The 20,038-nt window shown below is 38.4% G+C and overlaps 1 protein-coding gene across 1 annotated transcript in view; it reads left to right on the forward strand.

Moving 5' to 3' along the window:
• The window catches only part of LOC104065221 (von Willebrand factor D and EGF domain-containing protein), a 181,023-nt gene that overhangs the window by 54,342 nt on the left and 106,643 nt on the right, over positions 1–20,038 (forward strand). The window contains exons 5-8 of the mRNA XM_054070274.1: positions 6,269–6,358; positions 7,635–7,770; positions 11,395–11,612; positions 14,330–14,403. Of these exons, the coding sequence (XP_053926249.1) occupies positions 6,269–6,358; positions 7,635–7,770; positions 11,395–11,612; positions 14,330–14,403 (518 nt within the window). The remainder of the gene's footprint in view (positions 1–6,268; positions 6,359–7,634; positions 7,771–11,394; positions 11,613–14,329; positions 14,404–20,038) is intronic.

Below are 20,038 nucleotides of genomic sequence, written 5' to 3' on the forward strand. Positions count from 1 at the left end.
AGGATGCAAAATTTAAATAAATAAATAAATTAATTAATTAATTCTGAAAACTGCTTGGTTATTTTTTAACCGACTCTTCTTTTATCTGTACAAAGCTTGAATTTGGTCTCAATGTTTTTATAGCCTGAAATCAGCATCTTGTCTGTTCATTACTTGATAAAAAAACCTACATCCAAGTGAGAAGATTTTTTTAAAATCACCTATAACTGATAGATATCTACACTTTTTTTTATCCATCAAAAGATCTCCAGGTAATAGGTCAGCCACTTAATAGAACATCTATTGATATATTTTAATACACAGTCAAACGGTAGAGAAGAGTTGAGATTTACTGGCCAACATTTCTGAACTTGTATTGACTAAACAGCCAGTCATTTTTTAATAGCCATTATATGTGCTTTTCTCTCCAATCTTTGGGCTCCAATTTCGTTATTTCAGACAGTAATGTTGGCAGTATAATGTTCATGAAATTATTGCAGGCTTAAATAAATCTATAACATGCAGCTATTTCTATACAAACACGGAAAGAAGCCTACTCCATCTGATATGAAAATCCTGGCATTCCTAAGCCTTATACATGCGATAGTGACAGAGGTCATTTCATTCCTGGAGGCACAGCCATCTATAAATTATAGCAGCACACTCTGAGTAATGAGTTACACTAAGAAAGAAAGGTGTTTAGAAGAAAACTGTGCAGATTCTGCTCAGCACAGCAATCCAAAAGTTCATACAGCAAAGAGCAATTGTCACCGTACATAAACCATGATGCACGTTGTAAAATAAAAATGTTTCAGGAAAACCGGCCTTTTCAAGCTTTATACCAGAGGTGGCGATTCCACATAGCAATCTGCAACAGCAAAAAAAAAATGTCTTAGCCAAAAAGACTGTAAATTAGTGCTTCAGTATACAAAATAACTAATTTTCATTTACAGAGGAAGAGGAGTGAAATTTCCCCTTGCTTTACTATGAATTCCAACCTGTCCACCAGATTTGACAAAATCAACAACAGAAAGAGGAAGACGCCTATTTGTAGGTCCCACCTGAGTTTACAATTTCTTTCTTAACCTTCAAGCAGAAAATGAGGAGCATCCCTGCAGAAACAGAGCTCAAGGTGGACTCGAACAGAGATTTTAAAGCAGAAAGGGTCAGAGAAAAGATGAGCAAAATTCTGAAGCTGATAAGACACCTCGCTGCTACCCTGGGAAAATGTGTTTGCTTAGGAGATGAATGACCTACACTCAGCTTTAACATACTGTTTGGCCTTTTGGCAACTGGAAACAGCTGCCTTCTTTATATATAGCAAGTAGCAAAGTGGCTAGAGCTGGACATCCTGCAGTGTCAGGTCATGCTCTTGCACCAGCTCCCTCCCTTCTGCAGCTAACAGCCCATCACAGGGAACCATCTGAGTTCAAAATTTTTGAGGTCTAGTTTATTAATTAACTCAAAGTCAGAATCTCTATTTTCCCGCCCCTGCTAACCCTTCTGGAAAGCTTTTCCAGAGACTTTGTTCCTACCACTTTCTGCAAATACCTACAGCCACATCATTTCTTCGAGCTAATGAGAAGGGTTTTTTTTTCCGCTCTGACTTCCCTAGAAATGCCATCCCTCAGCTCTGCTCATCTTTTGCTCTTTTCATCAAGGCTCTAAACCACAGTTCCCTCCCTCCTGCACTCCCCATCTCCCAGCAGAGTGACTCTTCCAGCCTTTTCTAACCCCAGCCTATTAGCATTTAATAGAGCAGATGACAGCATCTTGGAGGCTGTGATAGCCATCGTGAGAAACCCTTTCACCTGGCATGTTCGATTCCCTGCCCAACCTTTCACTTCCAAGCCATGAGGGTGGATGAGCGACTCTTAGCCTTGCAGCCCCAGCCTGCCTTTTGACAGAGTGATGGTGCTATGAGGGTGGACCCAATCCTGGAGTTAATAGAGCTAATCAACCGCAGCTTAGGCACTTGCACCTTACGAAGAACATGCAGACTTTCCTGCCCAGTAAGTGGGAAGAAGTGGGTATCCATAAATGGTACCTTATATCCATCAGGGGATTGGATGTCTGAGTAAGGAAAATGTTTCCTTCTACTTTTTAATCCAGACCTTCGAGTCCTACTGGGATGTACCTGGCTGTATATCATTCGTGAAAGACCACTACCAGTAAAAGCTAATATTTAAACTTGAAACCATCGCTGTTGTCACTATAGGAGCTCTGGCACCGCAATACAGCTCAAGTGTTAGCTGGAGAGATACGGGAAATGGGAAGCTGATCCTCCCAGCTGTGAGTTAGATGCATGTTCTGCCTTCCCAAGGGAGCTTTCCACCCCCAGGGATTAGGCTGCACTAGCAGAGGAGGCAGGGACCACAGCCAGGGACAGACATATATTTGCTAATTTTCCCTGGTGGCTGTTTAGTTAAAACACCAGAGCAGTCCTGATGGGCAGCCCCAACACTCCCATCTGCCAGCTTTCCCTGTTTCGATGACAAGTGTCAACGCCGCTGTGATGCTGTTGAGAAGGGTGGTGGCACCATTTCCGCCAGTGCTTTGAGAAGCATCCAGCTGAGCTTGGGCTTTCCGAGAGTTCCTGGAACTATCTGACAAACCCAGGAGACTTCACAGGTATCTGATGTGGTTTGGTCATGAGAAAAGTAGTGCCTGTTTTGCCTTCAGGAACCCAACCCCTTACCTGAGTGCTGCTGGGAGAGGCTGATGGAACTGGAGGCATGGCCGTGCTGGATGCACCAGCAAGCAACCCCCCGTGCCCTCGCCTCTGCACACGCAGCCTTTGAAGATGGCAACAAATGTGAATGCATCTGTCTTTGAGCTTTTTTGCCTCTGCCTTTGGCCTCGTGTCTCTCACTACAGGCTCAAGCTGCTGCAGATGAGCACTGCGATACATTCAGAAGTAATTAGGGGTAGGGAATAGAGTGAAACCGGAGGCAGTTTTATGTTTGAAATGAGTATAAATAAACTGATTTGGGAAAGTTTTGGATTGTAAGACTTATGAAAAAAAACCCCCACATTTTGATGTGCAAAAGACGTTAGAGGGAAATTTGCCAGAAATGGTGACACCTCCTAGGATTAAAATACTCTCTCAACTTTTTTTGCCAGATCTACCTGACCCCGACCAAATTAATGACTGAGATCTGCATTTAGCTAAATATGCTGCTCATGAAGTTCACAGTGAAGGGGGAAGGAATCTGATTGAGTCCACTTAAGGGCAGCAATCTGCTCCAAAACACAGGAAAGGAGAAATATCCTAGCTACCAGGGCCTTTTTTAATCAGAATTTTGTGCCTAAAACAAGTTTTTTACCTTATAGGAGGATCTGCTGGTGCACAGAGGAAAGGGAGCAGCCAGCACCCAGAAGCAATCCTGTACAAGGGCACCCGTACATTTCTGTCCCTTTAAGAGATGATGAAAAAAAATATATAATTTGTTATTTTTAACAGATCTAATGAGTTTGTAGAAAAATACTGCCTAACCTGTCACTGCCATCAGCATACTGCTGTCAGTGATGCTTTTATCCCTTTGCTTCAAAAAGGCTGCATCCTGAGATGAGGGAGGGGAAGAAGAGAAAGAAAAAGTTGATTACTGGGCTGTAGAAAAAGAGCTAGTATTTAGCTGAAGGCAAAGAAAAACTCCTCAGAGTGCCTATCATAATAATTACGTGACAAACTGTCAGCCCGAAGCTCAGTAGCCGATGAACATATCTGCTGATTGTGAAGCGAAGTGTGCACCTAACAAGGTAAAGGCACTACAAGGAGAGGAATGATATAAAAGATAGAAATAAAATGCAGCTCCTGATGGCTGTCCATATATCTTGAATTTCCAAAGTTTGTGCTAATCTCCAAAAGTGCTGAAGACAGAACCGGAATGGGCTGACAATCTTAAGAATATCTCACTGTATCATTATAGAAAAGTATTTGATTTTGGTGTTCAGTGCTTTATCAATAAAATATACCCTAAAGTACATATGTGAGAAAATACAATGATTGCAGGGAATCAGGCTGGCTTCTGACATATTCCAGGATGTCACTGTGGGGAGGTTCACCAGGAGATGCCTCTGTTGGCACCGGGCATCCTCGTGCACAGCCCTGCTGCTTCTCATTACAACCCCTTCCATGGCAGGAACACTCCACATAGCATACTCAAAAAGAGGTCTCTGTGTGAACATTTTTGGTGAAAACCATTAAAGCCAAACATGCAAACTGCCCAGCAAATATAAACACAGTATCTGCAATACAGGTGCATCGGTTTTGCTCAATAAGCTCTGCAAGGGGATCACTATTTATTTTTCTTTAATAAGGGGAAGATACATTACCTGAACTCTTTCTTTGTTGTCATCGGCTTGTCAGATCCCAATTTTGCAGATTCTCCCTGTGGCAGCTGTAGGAGAAGCAGCAGGAGGAAGATCGACGCTCGCCTTTTATCTTCCCAGCAGAAGAACTTTTTTGAAAACTTTGTAAGGTGAACATGATCCTTTAGGGAATGCTTGGAGATAATAAATATCTACCAATAACAGGGGCTTATTACCTCAAGGAGAAAACAACTTGTTCTCCTTTGGAGGCAAACTGGTTAACTACAAAGTATCTGAGGAATTTTAACTGCAAAGTATCTCTGTGAGAGCTGTGTCTTTTTTTTCCCCAGTACACCCAGTAGGATTTCTAGGCTTCCATCTAGTTAAGATAACAAGTACAGCCGTTTTCACGGGGCCAAACTAACTGGAGTTATCAGCAAGAGTTAGAAACTTTGTGAAGGTAAAAAAGGCCCAAAAGACACATAAACCTGGGACTGAACTGATCTGGGAATAATCCACATGAAGAGCACAGAAAACACTTGATTTTTTCTTTTTCCCATTGCCATACAAATGATGTTGTAGGAACTGTGGGACATTTTCATTTTGAGCAAATGAGCTAGGAAAGAGGGTTCTTCAGTTTCAAGGAAACTCATGACTTGGTGGCAACAAGGAGGGTTTCTTAGGGTGGTAAAAGAAATAATAGAGTGCAATGCAACTCATGACCACACGACCTTATGAATCAGGGAACGTCCTGATTTTGAGCCTGTTTCGCTAATGAAGGTCGTACCCGAGTTGAACATTTAGAGCTACCAAAAGCAGCACAGGCAGTGAGTGGTGCTGGAAAATCCATCCAAAGGAGTATATCACAATGGAAAATAAATTAGATTGGTCCAATTCCTCCTCACAGGTTATTTGAGGCTTAAAAAAGGCAGTAGCTATAAATATGCCATCTGACTACTTGGAATTGATTTAGTGTGTCACAATCTGTTGCTTCATTTCCGAGAAGAGGCAAAAAAAAAATAATAATTCAGGAGTATAGTTTCAGAGCTTATTGTCGATTGCTTTAAGGAAAATTTCTGTAGTTTAATCTTATGATCCTAGAAATGATGTTAGCGGTTTGGGTTTTCTGAAACCAATGGAACATTAAGATGGCAGATGGCGTGCGGGCTCAGCAGAGATAAAGGTTGTGTGACTGTGTTAGGAATAAAACATAAATGGCCTGGTACACTGTGTTTGGTGGGGTTTTTGTTTTGGAGAAATTTTTATTACATTTTTTTTTCCAATATAAACTCTGTAGGGCACATCTGCATCATCTTTTATAATACAAAAGGGTGAAAAAAGGTATTTCTTTTATTGCTGGGAGTTTCTTAGACCAGTTGACTGTCAAAATAATTTAAAAATCTTCTTACGAACAAGGTGCAGAGAGAAGATATTTGATCCAGTGGACAGACTGAGGTCTCGGGTGCCAATTAATGTCTTAATCTTGACAGCAATATCTCTGAACAATTTAAATCTTCCTAATATTTAAAAGAATTTAAACAATTTAAATCTTAAACAATGTAAATTTAAACAATTTAAATCTTAAACAATTTAAATTTAAAATCTTAAGCAATTTAAATCTTAAGCAATTTAAATCTTAAACAATTTAAATTTAAACAATTTAAATCATGATTTAAACAACTTAAATCTTCCTTTTCAAGCACCAAGGTGCTTGAAAAACTGCAGAAGGAAACACACTGGAAGAATTCAGTGTTATTAATTGTTGAGACAGACGCCATATTCCTTTGCTTATTAAATACATTAAAATACTCTTCCAAATTTCAAGTTTTGTGTGTAAACATTTTTAAAGCCTAAGCCCTAAAAATCTGTTTCAATGGTAGGAAAAAAAAAAACCTCAACAACCCAGACCACAGAAAGATGTATAATTATATGATTTTTCTTCAAGAGAAGACGTAATATATGCTGTTTATTGTTACAGGTCTTTTGCGCTGTCACTGCTTTTACAAGGGACACTCCTGAGCAGCAGTCGTTGCCTGAAGAGAGCAAAGGTTTCTATGCTGGGATTAAGGTAAAGCTGATGGCCCTGATTGACTGACTTGTCTAGTGTATCCCTGGAGAATATTTATACGTTATCTGACACGCTCTGAAAAACAAAACACAGAAACGTAAGCCTCGTTCATCATTACCAGTGCTCCTTTTGAGAAACTGTCTTAATAAATTATATGGCTTTCAGTCCATTTGTAACACACCCTAAAGCACCCACTCTGTGCAGGTGTTGACACTAATGTACCATAAACCGTGTGTAAAACTGTAGCTTCCACTAAACTCACCCCAAAGTACTCTGGGGGTTATGTATAACAGGAAGACACACCTACAAGGATACAGATTTTTGCCATAACTAAACCAGAACAAAGCAAACACAAAAAAAAAGTAGTTTTCAACCATCATCTTCTTACAGTCAGGTACTACAAAAAACCAAATTACTGAACGTAAGTTCACACTGACTGTAAAAGAAACCCAAGTCTAATCCTACTCAAGGATTAGAATGGCATTCTGGCAGTGCAGGAGAAATTGAGATCTGCTGAGTATCTAAGCTTCGTACCTCCATGAATGGAGTTTGAAAAATCTGGCAGCCCGTTCTGTCTAATGTTTGAAGAACAGTGTGAGTTTTCTTGGAAATATCAGTATTTCCCAGGGAATGGAATTTGCCGTTTCTGCCTAGCCCTGAGTGCTGTTTCTGCTCTTGCCCCGAGAGAACAGACAGACAGAAATGGCACAACCCGAGCTCTCTCTCGGCGCTCGAGTCACCAAAGCTGTAATACATCATGTATAGAGAAATTCTTCTTCCTGCCATAGCAGGGAAGAGGAATTGGGAAAAAAAATTGTGCTCACTTTGCACTTGCAGCAGAGTAAAAACTTCGAGTCCATTATCATGAGGTAATGTCATACTTTAGGCCACGATATTTCTCGTAGTACATCAGAATAGGGGCTCCATTTCACCAAGAATATTGAAAATTAATAAATTCCATAGTATCATGCTATTTTCAGGCTTCATAAAAAAATGTTTTGAGATTAGGAGATGGGAAACAAGTAGATATTATATATGACAAATACAACTACATTTTCCCAATCGTCAAAAATGTTAAAGCATTTTAACAGCAATTTCACCATATAAGGTTAAGATCATTATTACGATGATGATGAGGATTTTTACAGAAGTCATTATTATTTTACAAGCACTTACGTATATTCATAACTGATTGAAACCACTCAAAATTTCATAAACACCAATAATGCCTAATTAATCTGTCAAACTGATCTAAAAATAATTTTCTTATTTCCAGTTTTTACCAGAATCATTACAAATTGCAGAGGACGGCAAAGAGCATATTTTGACCATTCTGAGCACTGTACCCATTGCCTGTCCCGGGCACGATGATTCCTGTAAAATTACTTTGCAGCTAAGTACTGAGGATTTGGGTAAGAGCTTTATGTATTGGAATGGAAACCATGTGATTACCTTTTCCTTTATTTATATTACAATGAATCCTAATAGAAATTACAGGACTTAAATAACAAGAGAGGGCAAAAGCCATAAATCAGCAAACCAGGCCATAGATTTGTTTGCAACGTAAAATAGATGATAATATCACTCAGATTTTTGAGAGGGAGAGCAAATCTGACTAGCAATAACCTGAATGTTAGTCCATTGAGATTTAGGGATGAAATTACTGTGAGTAGAAGAACTTATTTTAAATTCCAGGAGTATAAAATTGCATTTTAACTTTTTGTAGCTGCAATGGTCTTAGGTAGAATAGTGTCATTAATTATCAATAAGAACTGCACCTGCAGATTTATTATTCAGTAAATTTGTACTGAAGCATTTTTTCTTTCTTTTGCTGGCTTAGAGTTTTTTGTCTAACCTAATATAAAAGAAAAAAATCACTCGTGCTTATATATTTTATTCTCTTTTTTAAAAGTACTTGAAAACACTAACAGTGTTGCTTAGAAAATCATCTTGCCCTTTTAATCAGTAAAAGTTTTCCCCAAGTTAATCCAGTGGAATGTCATGCCAAACTAAAGGGGCTATCTATTTTTTTTTTATTTCCATTTCCATCAAATAAAACATCCAGCCTCTTCTTTAACAAGTCATTCTTTTCTCTTCCATAGCTGATTCTATGAGAAAAATATTTAAAGATAGGATTATGGCCTCAGTTTCTCTACCCACAAAAAGCCAGCTCCAAAATACGTTGGCAAAACCCAGATAGTTCCTGATACTTTTCCCATTCTAAATCCCTTTCCTTTCTCTCCCCATCATCAACCAAGTGCTTAGACAGAAGAAAAAATAAGTCAAATGCTATCATAACACAATGATCTTAAATGGAATGGCACCTTATGGTTCCAGCAGCTGTGTTGGCTCTCATACTCAGAGTACTTTGCATTTCTCTGTGGCTCAGTGCTGTTTTGTTCTACATATTGCTCTTGGCTTGCAGTCTCTGCTGGTCCATCGGGCAAACATCCGCCGAGCTCATGGGAACAGCTTTCCTTAGATATTGAGGTAGGGAAGAATGCAGGTTGCTGTGTGGTGGGACATTCCCACAGACTCCAAGCAACTTAGACGCCTACTGTTTATGAGGATCAATGAGAGTCAGTCACATAAACTGTCAAAGTTATTGGTTTGCCTCACATTTTTCTTAGGCTTTGATAAAGGCTTTCAAAATCTCACTAACAATGAATGGATGGTCCTGGAGCTCTTGAGTGGAGGAGGCTGAGTTTGCTAGATCAGATTGAGGCCAAAGTCTTGCCAGGGTCTTCTCTGGTCCCAAAATGTGCATTTGACTAGAAGAAAGAGATGAGGCAAGACTTGCATAAGCAGTTTGATTTGCAAGCTGTCAATGAGCTTGATGTGTTGGTGCCAATAGGTCCCAGGATGGAGGCACGACTCCACCAATTAAATAATCTTACAGGGAACTTGTCACTGAAATGCAACATTTCCTTTGGTTTTAATCAAATAATTTCTGTAGTTCAAACTAATAACGAGCTCTAGCCCATGACTGCTCCATCCTGAGGCTATTTCCTAACATGACACTCGTGCCATTTATGATCAATTGAGATATCTGTTTATACTTAAGGCTGGATATCTGCTGCTGAATGCTTGCATAACCACATGTGAGTTTTGTGACTTTATTGTCTTTACAGTCCACTAGTTTACCAGAAGGAACATTGTGGGTTTCTGAAAAGCATAATGTCAGCCACAGTGCTTTAAATTGAAAATAAAAACAATTTTAGCAGAGATTCAGTCATACTGAATAAATTAACTGACAAGCTTCTTTTCTGACTGAATCCATATAACAGCACTGTTGTGCTAATTATGTGGGGAATAAGTGATAAGGAAGCTAATTACAAGCACAGAAATACGTCTCTGAGTTCAGACAATATCATAATGAATGTCAAGGCAGAGCAGAGCCACTGGAGTTCAGTTTTTGTTAAGTTTATCATTACTATTTTGACAAGATGGTTTTCTTTGATTTTAAAGTTTTGATCGGGGTTAGGAGCACAGCTCATGGGGCTGTAATGGCAATAACTATTCCTCATGGAAACCTCCAGATTAATTGAATCTTGAAAATGAGCCAGGACTTTTTTTAAGATATGAGGCAGCCTTTAAGCATTTGATATTAGAGATAATACGCTATTAATATTTGCAAATTTTTAGTTTATTTCTTATAGAACTTTAAAGGGTTAATTTAAATTATATTTTGTGAGCATTTTCCATAAGGAATGAAACAATGATTATATAATTGTGTTAGAAATACTATCTTTATATACTTGAATGTCATCTCCTATAAATTAAGCAATTCTACAAATGGGAAAAATGAAAGGAAAACCACTTATTTTCTTATTGGATTAATTCCATTAGCACCATTTCTAGAATTTCATTCTTATAAGCTGACAATTAATGATTCAGGACAGAAAACTAAATATTTGGCACAAACACTGGTGGTCCTGGTGGTCCTGAAGTCAGCAGCAAAATTCTGGCTGGCTTCAGCAGGGCCACGATTTCACTTTTTTACCCACAAAAGGATTCATGAAGGGTTGAGTGACTTCTTGAAGTGCAGACACACACTATATAAATGCTGAAGAGATAGATCAGAACCAGATGCTATCAACATTCAGTGCTTGTAAACAAAATACACCACTGTGGTAATAAAAATTCAGGTTTGTCCTTTATCTGGGACCTCAACATGAAGGGGCAGGACCCAAGGGAAGTGGACAATACCAGTCTTGTTGCTTGAAGAACTTCTTTAAGAAAGATATGATGTGTAGAAGCACAGCTGGATGAATGAATGAATGAATGAATGAATGAACGAATGAATGAATGGATTGCCATTGCCATATTGATTTTGTCACCATCCATCACTTCCCTTCCCATCACAGATACTTACATAGCCAGTACTGCCATAGCTTATTACTTTTCCACATTCTTTTAGGGAAGTTGTCTTCACAACACCTCTGTGAAAGACAGAAATAAAACTACCATGATTTTACAGACTGGAAAGTAAAGTGCCATAACCTAGCTAAGCCAAAAATACAAATATAAATCTATTGCATTTGCCATTCTGTCAGGGATCCAAAGCTCACTGGAAACTTACTAGATAACTGTCCCTTTCCAGATCAAAAAAATCTGTTTATTCTAAATTAAATAACTCCCCGCAAATACCTCTTCATAATAAAGCTCGTAAAAGATAAATGTTTTCCAGAATCACAGACTCATCTCTTTCTTTGACATGAGAAATACTTGTCTTCATTCCCTGGGCGTGAACCCATAAAGATAAGACTGTCATTCCAGAAATATTACCACCTGTGGAAAGAAAAGCACTGCTGAGTTTTAGTAAACTGCCTACTGCAAGGAAAATTAAAAAAAACACAGTAAAATGTGCAGGGAGACGCCAGATTGAGTCAGTCACTGCTGTCTTCGTGCAAAACCCATCTGGTTTCAAGGGTATGTGTATCCTGGAATGTGAAACATTCGTATTGGAAGGTAAACAGAGTACAGGGAACTGTTCGGATAACTCTTGTCAGACTCAGTCTTCATGTTCATTTTAGATAGCCAGTTCCTGGGGGCCCCAGACATCGCCCTTTCGGCATGCCAGGTGGATCTGCTGCGGGTGCCCTGCTCGGAAAGCAGCTGTGCAACTGCCACGCTGACCGTCACAGCCGTGACAGACTTTGCTAAGGATGGGAACCGCATAAGCCGCATCCGAGCTGAGCCAGTTGGACGGAAGGATTTGCTTTGGAGGGCTTACACACCAAAGGATGTGAAGGTCAGGTCCTAAAATAATTTGGCAAACGTGTTAAATTTAAATGGGAGGTTTAGTATTTCGGAAAACAACGATGAACGTTAACCATGTGAACATGTGGGGATTGCTGTCATCAGAGTAAACCAAACCAGCCTCTTTATACTCCAAAAGAAATTAACGTGTAAAGCCTTTTGTTTTAACAAATTTAGGTTTGATTATTGGTCATCACATCAGTCAGGTCAGCAGCCGGATAATAAATGTCACCAGGAGTAATTGAGTATGCTGGAAGAGGAGAGAGGGAGAAATCAAGTTAGAGAATTAGCACCTTTTTGAGAAGGACGGGGGAGGAAAAATCGAGGACTGGGAAAACAGCTTCTGAAAAAGCAAAGGAAAGGCAGTGCCTTGGTAATGAGAAAGGAGGACCAGGACTCTGCAGCGCTGCGTTCGATTTGTGACTGTGCTGGAAATCACCAGGACGCCTCTGACAACACACACAGCTTCCCTGTCTCTTCATTTATCCACGTACAAAATGTCTAAAATAAAAATAATAAAAATCAATCAGGGAGGCAAGCCATGCTTTCCCTGCCTAGAAAGGACTGTGGGAAGCAGGGACTGGCCCATTGTCTGTGAAGTGGTTTCAGGGCCTCGGCTGGGAGGTTTGAGTGCTATAATCCCATCACCCAAGAGAATTTGGCTCAGCTAAATTTCTCAAAGAAATGGCACATCCAAGCTGGTGTATTTTAAGTAACTGAAAGAACCCCCGCAATGAAAGATATAATTTCACTGCCCTGATTTTGATGGATTTGATCATGAGTAAATGAGATTAAACTGGACCAAAAGAATTTTTGTCTTCAAAGTTTCAATGTCTAGCATGTGACTATATCAGCATAGGCTTCTTTTGAACTTTTAAAGATTATTAAGTCAAAAATTACAGTTAATTCCATGGAAAACACTCTCATACTCATGTTTTTTCTTAAAGTTATGATTGTTTCCATTAACACATAAAAGTATAGCAAGTATGAAATGGAATTAATCGATTTTAATAATAAATCCTGTCTATCTCAGTTAAAACTTGATCTATGGAAACATAATAGACGTTGTCTTCCCTTTCCCCCATTTCTTCATTGTTGCTTTGCCGTTAATTAGAGGCTTTAATATAAAGCAATTTCTGCAACATATCAAGGGAAAACCTATATATTAAAATCTAAATAATCTTCAGTTCTTGTGCAAATATTTTTGATTTATCTGAAAATTTAATAGAAATGATGGGCAGAACATCCTAACACATTCAGATATCCAACAAAGTGCACTTCAGAAAACTAAGACTGCCAACAAGTAGAACTTGCATCTGCTGCTGTTATCATGCAAGAAAAGAGCAGAGCAAAAAGGGTCACACAGATTTGTTTATGCAAAAATTTTACTTAGGAAGGCTGCAGCCATGGAGAAGATGGGAAAATTCCGAGACGCTTCTTTATATCACACTGAGGATACAGACGATACAATTGACCTCAGATCAAAATGCTGTTCAAAGAGGTGTTGAGTTTTTCATTTCTCAAGGCCAAAATTTTGGGATGCCAGATGCCAGTGGGTGTCTAAGAAGTGGCTGTGCAACAGTTAATGGGCATTTTGAAATACAGCTGATGGATTCCCACAGGTGAAGAATTTTGTCAGGGAGTGTGGTTCTCTCTTCACCCTCTTCTTCATTTATTTAATTTCACCATTGTTCCTAAAAGCTAAGACTGAAAGACTGCACAAGGATATAGCATCGATTTGTGGACCAGGGCAGAACAAACTGAATGGCATCTCTGGATTTCTCATGGGCAGAGCAAAGAAATAACAACCCCGACCAAGAAATCAGCCTGGCAGTCTGGATATGGGAAAACCATAATACTTCATCATTCCCACCAGTATGACTGGGAGCTCTTCATATTGCAAATCACAGCTCAGTCTTGCCTTTCTGAGAACTCGATAGCAGAGTATAATAAACATTTTGAACAGACGTGGCTATGTCTGCCCAGCACTGCCCAAGATTCAGGTATTGCAGCTTTGAAGGGAGCTGCCCAACCTCTGGCTTTTGCAGAGACATTTGCTTCTTGCAGGGCACCAGGACTCTCAGACTGACCTTGTGCTCAAACAACCAAGTTCTGATGTAGCTAAGCTCTCTGTTCCTATAGCAGATCCTTGACCCTTTTTTTCACACTACAAAAGCGGGCAGCTCCAGCAGCCTGATTTGTCTCCAGGATCTGATCAATAACCTGCCCATCAAATAAGTAAGTCAGCTATTCCTATGCTGTATCAAGAAACATAAAGTGAAATTGGGGAACAGGCAGTGACTACTACTAAAATATGCTAATGCTACTTAATTACAGCATTTCTTGCACCATACTTCAGGCATTAAAATTAGTACAGTTTAATGAACACTCTACTCTCTTGATAATTTCAGTGAATCATCTACTTCTGAGCAAAAAAGTTTAATAAAAAGTTTCACTTTTTACCAGATAAAGGAAGAGAGTGCATTACATCAGGTGGAATAGCAGCACTTTGAACTCTCTCATTGCATATGATTGAACTCTGTTGCTTGAAAGCGAAGCCTATTTTGTACCCATTCGCAGTCATGTTTTAGAAGTCAGATTTTAGTTTGTACTTGACACATGAATCCTGCCCCTAATGTTTTGTGAAGAACAGTAATGAAGAAAAACTGCTGTGTAGACTGTATTCATTACACATTTCATTTTAACTAGGTCACAGTTCAAGACCTCCCAACAGGGAACTGCTACTCTTTCACTGATCCACACATTATCACGTTTGATGGATGGTAAGTATCCTACTTTGAAATAATTTGGCTCAATTACTGCACTTTTCAGTTTCTGGGTGTAGCATGCATTTGGTTTTGCATTAGAATATCAAAAGACAACTGTACTAGTTTGCTTATAGTGATTAGTGCAGTACTTCAATAACATATACGGTTTCCTTCCAGCTACTTATGCTCATTTTAACAAAAGGTCAAGAAATAGATTAAATTTACAAGGCAGCCTGTGTCCTTCCCAGTAGTTTGGTAACACCTGGTGCAAAGTCCCTCCGCCCAAGGATGCTCTTGCATTCTACTGTTTACTTCCAGACCTGGTTTATGCACAGCTGTATCTCTACATGGAGTTGAGAGTCATAACCACAAGCAAAATACATGAAGATGGCCATATTGTGTCAGAGAAAAGAATTCAGAAATGAGAAGTGGCAAATATTAGCCAATGAGTGGAAAAAAAAAAAAAGTTTTATATCCTCCGATATTGTCCAGATGTCCTCATATAATATCTACCTTTAAGTTACTTAAAGACTTACTGAGACAAAGGTGGTATCTTTGTGTTTGACAGCCCGTACTGAACAGCATTTTTCTCCAGTTCACTTCCCTAATCATTCATGAATCTATTTATCCCAGATATTTAACATAACAGAAAGTTTTTAAAGTTTGCATCTGGTATGTTTGATCCAAGGTTGCTAGTATTTCAGATCGTATTACAGGTTTGTCATTCTGCCATTAACCTCCTAATGGCACAGATAATGACTTCAGGCACACCAACATCCACAGGGGCTCAGTAGGCAATGATAGTCTAAATTTGATATCCTAATATCCCAATTTCAGTCCAGCATGTTCTGGAGGTAACGTATGAAATTGCATCAAAGCTGGAGAAATCTGTTGATGAAATGAGAGGAAGAAAGGCAGTGGTTCCATTAAAGGTTATATGTCTGACTCAAATAATGATATCACCTAAGATAGGTGATAGGTAGTCTCAGCTAGGGAATCTACTCTGCACATTTAGGGCTTTCCAGTTTCCCTCCTGTTTTGCTGAACACCATTCAAAATGTGGTCCAGCATCTGTTTAATTCAAGTTTGGTTGCTTGGCATGTAGGAGCTGCAGAAGAGCTGCAAGAGGTGGAAAGACACTCCCATGCCTCATTGTGTTTGCAATTATTTCAACTCTGGGATATTAAACTAGATTAGAATATTATTTCAAAACTCTCTCAGATTCTAAAATATTCCCTTCTGATTTAGGACTAAGAAAGGACAGTGATCTGTCAGGTAGTTCTCTTTAGAAGCTGATAAATTACTGAAAAGTGCCTCTTGGTATGGTGAAATGCTGTCAGCCACATACTACATTTTCATGTAGCTTCCATGGGAAAAAAGGCATAAAACCAAACAAAAAGTTTTATTTGAAAAAATCACTTTGCAACCTTGTTACTGATAGCACACAGAAATGCTTCTAAGCAATTTATGATTATATTAGAGCACAGGGAGTTTGAAAAGCTCATCCTTCTGTGGCACCCTCCCTCAGAGTCATGCAGCCTTGACATGGAAAAATCCCAGGATTAGCTTGATCCCTTGATAACTGCATGTTTCTTCCCTGTGGATGGACGTTCATTACTGCTTTGGCCAATGTAGCTTTAAATGAGCCAAGTTGATGGGGCTTCTGCCATCTCAATAAATAGGTTACTTCACTAAGATATATCACTTCTTGATGTTCAGCCAAGTTTCTTATCCATCATTTCACAGTCCCATTACTCCTACTTATATTCTCATTTATTATTGTAAATAATTTCTCTTCCAATTATTGTAATGATTATACCACCCTATTACACATCAGTTAAGCAACTTCTCTGCCTGTCTATCCAAAAAAATATTAACACATTAGCAAATTATTTTAAAGCTCGGTATCTAAGGAGTGGGAAGTGCAATTCCAGCGTCTGTGATATGAACCTATAATGTAAAGACAAAGGCTGACACAGAGATATGGAACTGAGACATTCATCTTTGGTCATGAAATGTTCGTAGTGAGAAATTGTGTTTGAAATGAGGTATGTGTTAGGTATTGTGAATGGAAGAATTATGCAAAAATCTTGTGGGTTCAAGTAAGACGTTAAGTGAGTATTCCTCTGGAATAAAAAGTATCAGAAAGAGACTGATCTGCAGATTGTAAACAGTGAGGAAGAGAAGAGAAGAGAAGAGAAGAGAAGAGAAGAGAAGAGAAGAGAAGAGAAGAGAAGAGAAGAGAAGAGAAGAGAAGAGAAGAGAAGAGAAGAGAAGAGAAGAGAAGAGGCACTTCTAAGGACTGTGAAGCAACAGGCTGAGAAGATGAGTAGAGCATCAGCTCTTGGACTTCAGGAGCTACATCAGCTTTAAGTGATCTGTAGACACAGGCTTAGGTGAGAACATGACACATGAGAGAAAAGAAACATCCAAAACTAGTCAAAGACAACTGAGGAAATAGCAGCCCTTACCCACCTCTGTAGGACTACAAAGGCAGTAGCAAACAAAGCTTCATGAACTATTAAAACTCTTTCTGTGATCAACAGCAGAGGGTCACAAACAATATAACCTCAGGAAATCTATTGTTCCCTGACAAAACCTGTAGGTCAGCTAGCCGGGAGACAGCAGATCGAAATGCAGGCAGAGCTGCTGTGGACGAGCGGTGATCCAAAATTTAAAGGAAAAGCAAAGCTTGTCAAAATTTAACTTAATTTAAAAAATATTGATTCTAATTATTCCCTTACCAAATTTGCTGGAAAATTGTAAATTGCCATAAAAATTAGGAAAAAATGGAAGATTTCTTTTCTGGCAGTAAAATTTTCCTACTGAAACAGCCAATTCTATTTCCACATTGATTTGTAAGACTTGTAAGATTTCACAATAATACTTCTATAATGATATTTTATGATATATTTCAATGATTTTTTTAACCTGATACACTGAGCTCATATTACACCTAAGGTACTTTACTGTTTGTTAGATAACTGAAATACTCGACTTCTAATGACAACACTCCTCTTTGGTATGCCTCTTGCTGCTATATTTCTGTAGAAATATTTATCTTGTAATCTTTTCATTCGTTTGACCAACAGAAGTGACTGAAAATCAAAGCAGAACATATCGTATTTTACAGTGTAAGCACAATCTATTTGTGTATATTGCAGCCTAGATGTGAAATAGCGTTAATTATATAGCTAAAATCCAGAGAGAGCACTTCCTTTAATAGCAAAGTACCTTCTAAATTAAACAAATGTGAAAGCCTGGTAAAGCAAAAGTATAGCCCTCATTACTAGTTATGGCACATTGTAAATATAAAAGCTTTTCATAACATAAATTGTAGAATCTTAAATATGAAGTACTGTCTTAAAACTAAATATGCAGAAAACCCTTTTAAGGCAAAATATAAAGAAGAAAATATTTCTTGATTGGTGAACTATATATATATCGTTCATATTATTTCCATTTTAAGTTAAAAATTTAACATTTTTTGAGTTTTCTCAAACTTTTACAGTAATCTATCCATCAATATCATGCCCGGGGAACGGCAACATCCCACAATCCCTCAAAATTCCCATCAAAATCCCTCAGCTTGCACAACTTCACGCTCATCATATGTTTTAATGGCATTCATCATAGCAGCCTGTAACTAAGTTCTGGACATAAATAGCCCTCCCAGAGGTGCTGTTCTTTTTGATTGTCTGAAGAAGTTTAGACATCCTCAAGCCATATCCAGTGGCTGCTGAATATAACCCAATATCTTCATTCCCTGAGAACACAATCAGATCCCAGTGAAGTGCACTCTGAAACCAGAGGACATCCTCCAGCATCTCCCAGCACTTCCTAGGTTCACAAGTAACACAAATAGTTCTCACTAGCAAGGAAAGAGGGAGCCTGGAGGGATGTGTCAGCAAATTGAGCTATTTGGTGGCAAAACTGTGGTGGAAAAACTTTGGGAGTAGCCACAATAATAACTGAATTAATAAAAAGATGAAATGCAACTTACTGAATACTGAATATTTAATCTCATGCTACTAATAGCAACTTTTTACATATATTTATAGTCTTTTCTGTCCCTCTTTTATCATAAACCAGCAGAAATGATTCCTATAGCACTTCACTGTCATATCCAAAGATTTAGTATTTTATAATTCTTAGATTAAGAGTGCAACTTCAGCCATAACTTCATATTGGGATAACAAAGTGATGCACTCCTTGAAAAATAACCCAAACACAAGGATGGGGAGGAAGGAATACTTTCTACCGAGTCCATCCATTCCTATAGACTATTAGGAGAGTAGGATGGGGAAGGGCACTGTGGAGGGCAATTTAAACGCAAGCGGTGGTGCCTGGTTCACAACAGATACACAAAGCTCTCTCATGCAAGAGTTCCAGTAACTCTGCCACATGCTTTTAGTGCCAGAAGCAATTTCTCAAACGTTGTCCAAAAAATCATTATCATAACCACAGTTGTATAAGCAACACAAAAGTTTACATTCAATTATCCCTTCAAATAATTCAAAGGCAGCTGAAAGATTCAATTTAGGTGTGTTGCAGATTTGTTATGTGCTATGCAATCTATGCCATGACTTAATTGAAGGACTCTAAGTGACTTCCAGGAAAGCTGGATTGGGTCCCCTATCAATGCTTATTAAGCAGTAAATGCCTCCCATAACTGCAATGATATTTATATGCATATGCTAATGCTAATGCAGTCTTATTTACCAGCTACAGCTGATTAGTCTGGGTACAGCCATTCTGATGCATTATTCTCCATCAAGCTCTCTAAACACCTTTCCTTCTAAGCTTCCCTCATTGAAGGAAACTGTGGAAGGTAATTCTCATAAAATATCCTGTCTCCTCGGTCTCTCCTGTGAAGGTGTCCAAATGGAACTAGTACTTGATTTTAAAAGAGTTTATCTACTTTTTATGTTGTCCTTAGTTCTAATCAGTCTTAGCAATAGCATCTGCAAAGTGTACTTAGGATTTATGTACCTGATTAGAAAATAAGATGAGACAGAGCCATTCAAAATCTCATCGTTTTATGGCCAACTTCAATAAGTTTTTCAAAATGAAAGATAAAGTCAAATGTGTTTTCTAGCAGAGAAAAGCAGCTGGAGTTTAAATTCTTACTATGTTTTAAGTTACTTAGTTTTCTTTGGCTTTTATTCTGAAGAGAAATAAAAAAATATTTACATGCTAAAAATCTTGGAGTTTGAGCCATTTGTTCCTCTATAAAGGAAACATTAACAGATAAAAAATTTTGATGTTTGTATGACAGTGCTTAAAAATAGTCCTCTTGTTAAGTTGATGTATTATATGCATTGCTTTTTACATTTTCTTTTTTTATTGCAGAAAAGAATAACGCTTATTATAATAAGCTTATGGCTTAGTTTCCATATTACTTAATTTCATAAAAGTCATGGTTAAATCTAAATACAATGCCTTAAAATGAGGCAGAAGAATCCATCACTTTTAGAGAGGGCAGCTGTTGGCTTGTATGGAGATAACTCCAGCGGCATAGATAAAGTGTGTAGCTACTGTTTTCTTTACTTTTATACATCATGATAGAATAAAATAGAGTAAAAAGTTTATGGAGGAGAAAACAGAGATACACCGGTAGAGGAGGATCCTAATGCAGGTCCCTGTTGTG

The sequence above is a fragment of the Cuculus canorus genome, chromosome 6 (assembly GCF_017976375.1).
Source record: "Cuculus canorus isolate bCucCan1 chromosome 6, bCucCan1.pri, whole genome shotgun sequence".
NCBI classification, from domain to species: domain Eukaryota; kingdom Metazoa; phylum Chordata; class Aves; order Cuculiformes; family Cuculidae; genus Cuculus; species Cuculus canorus.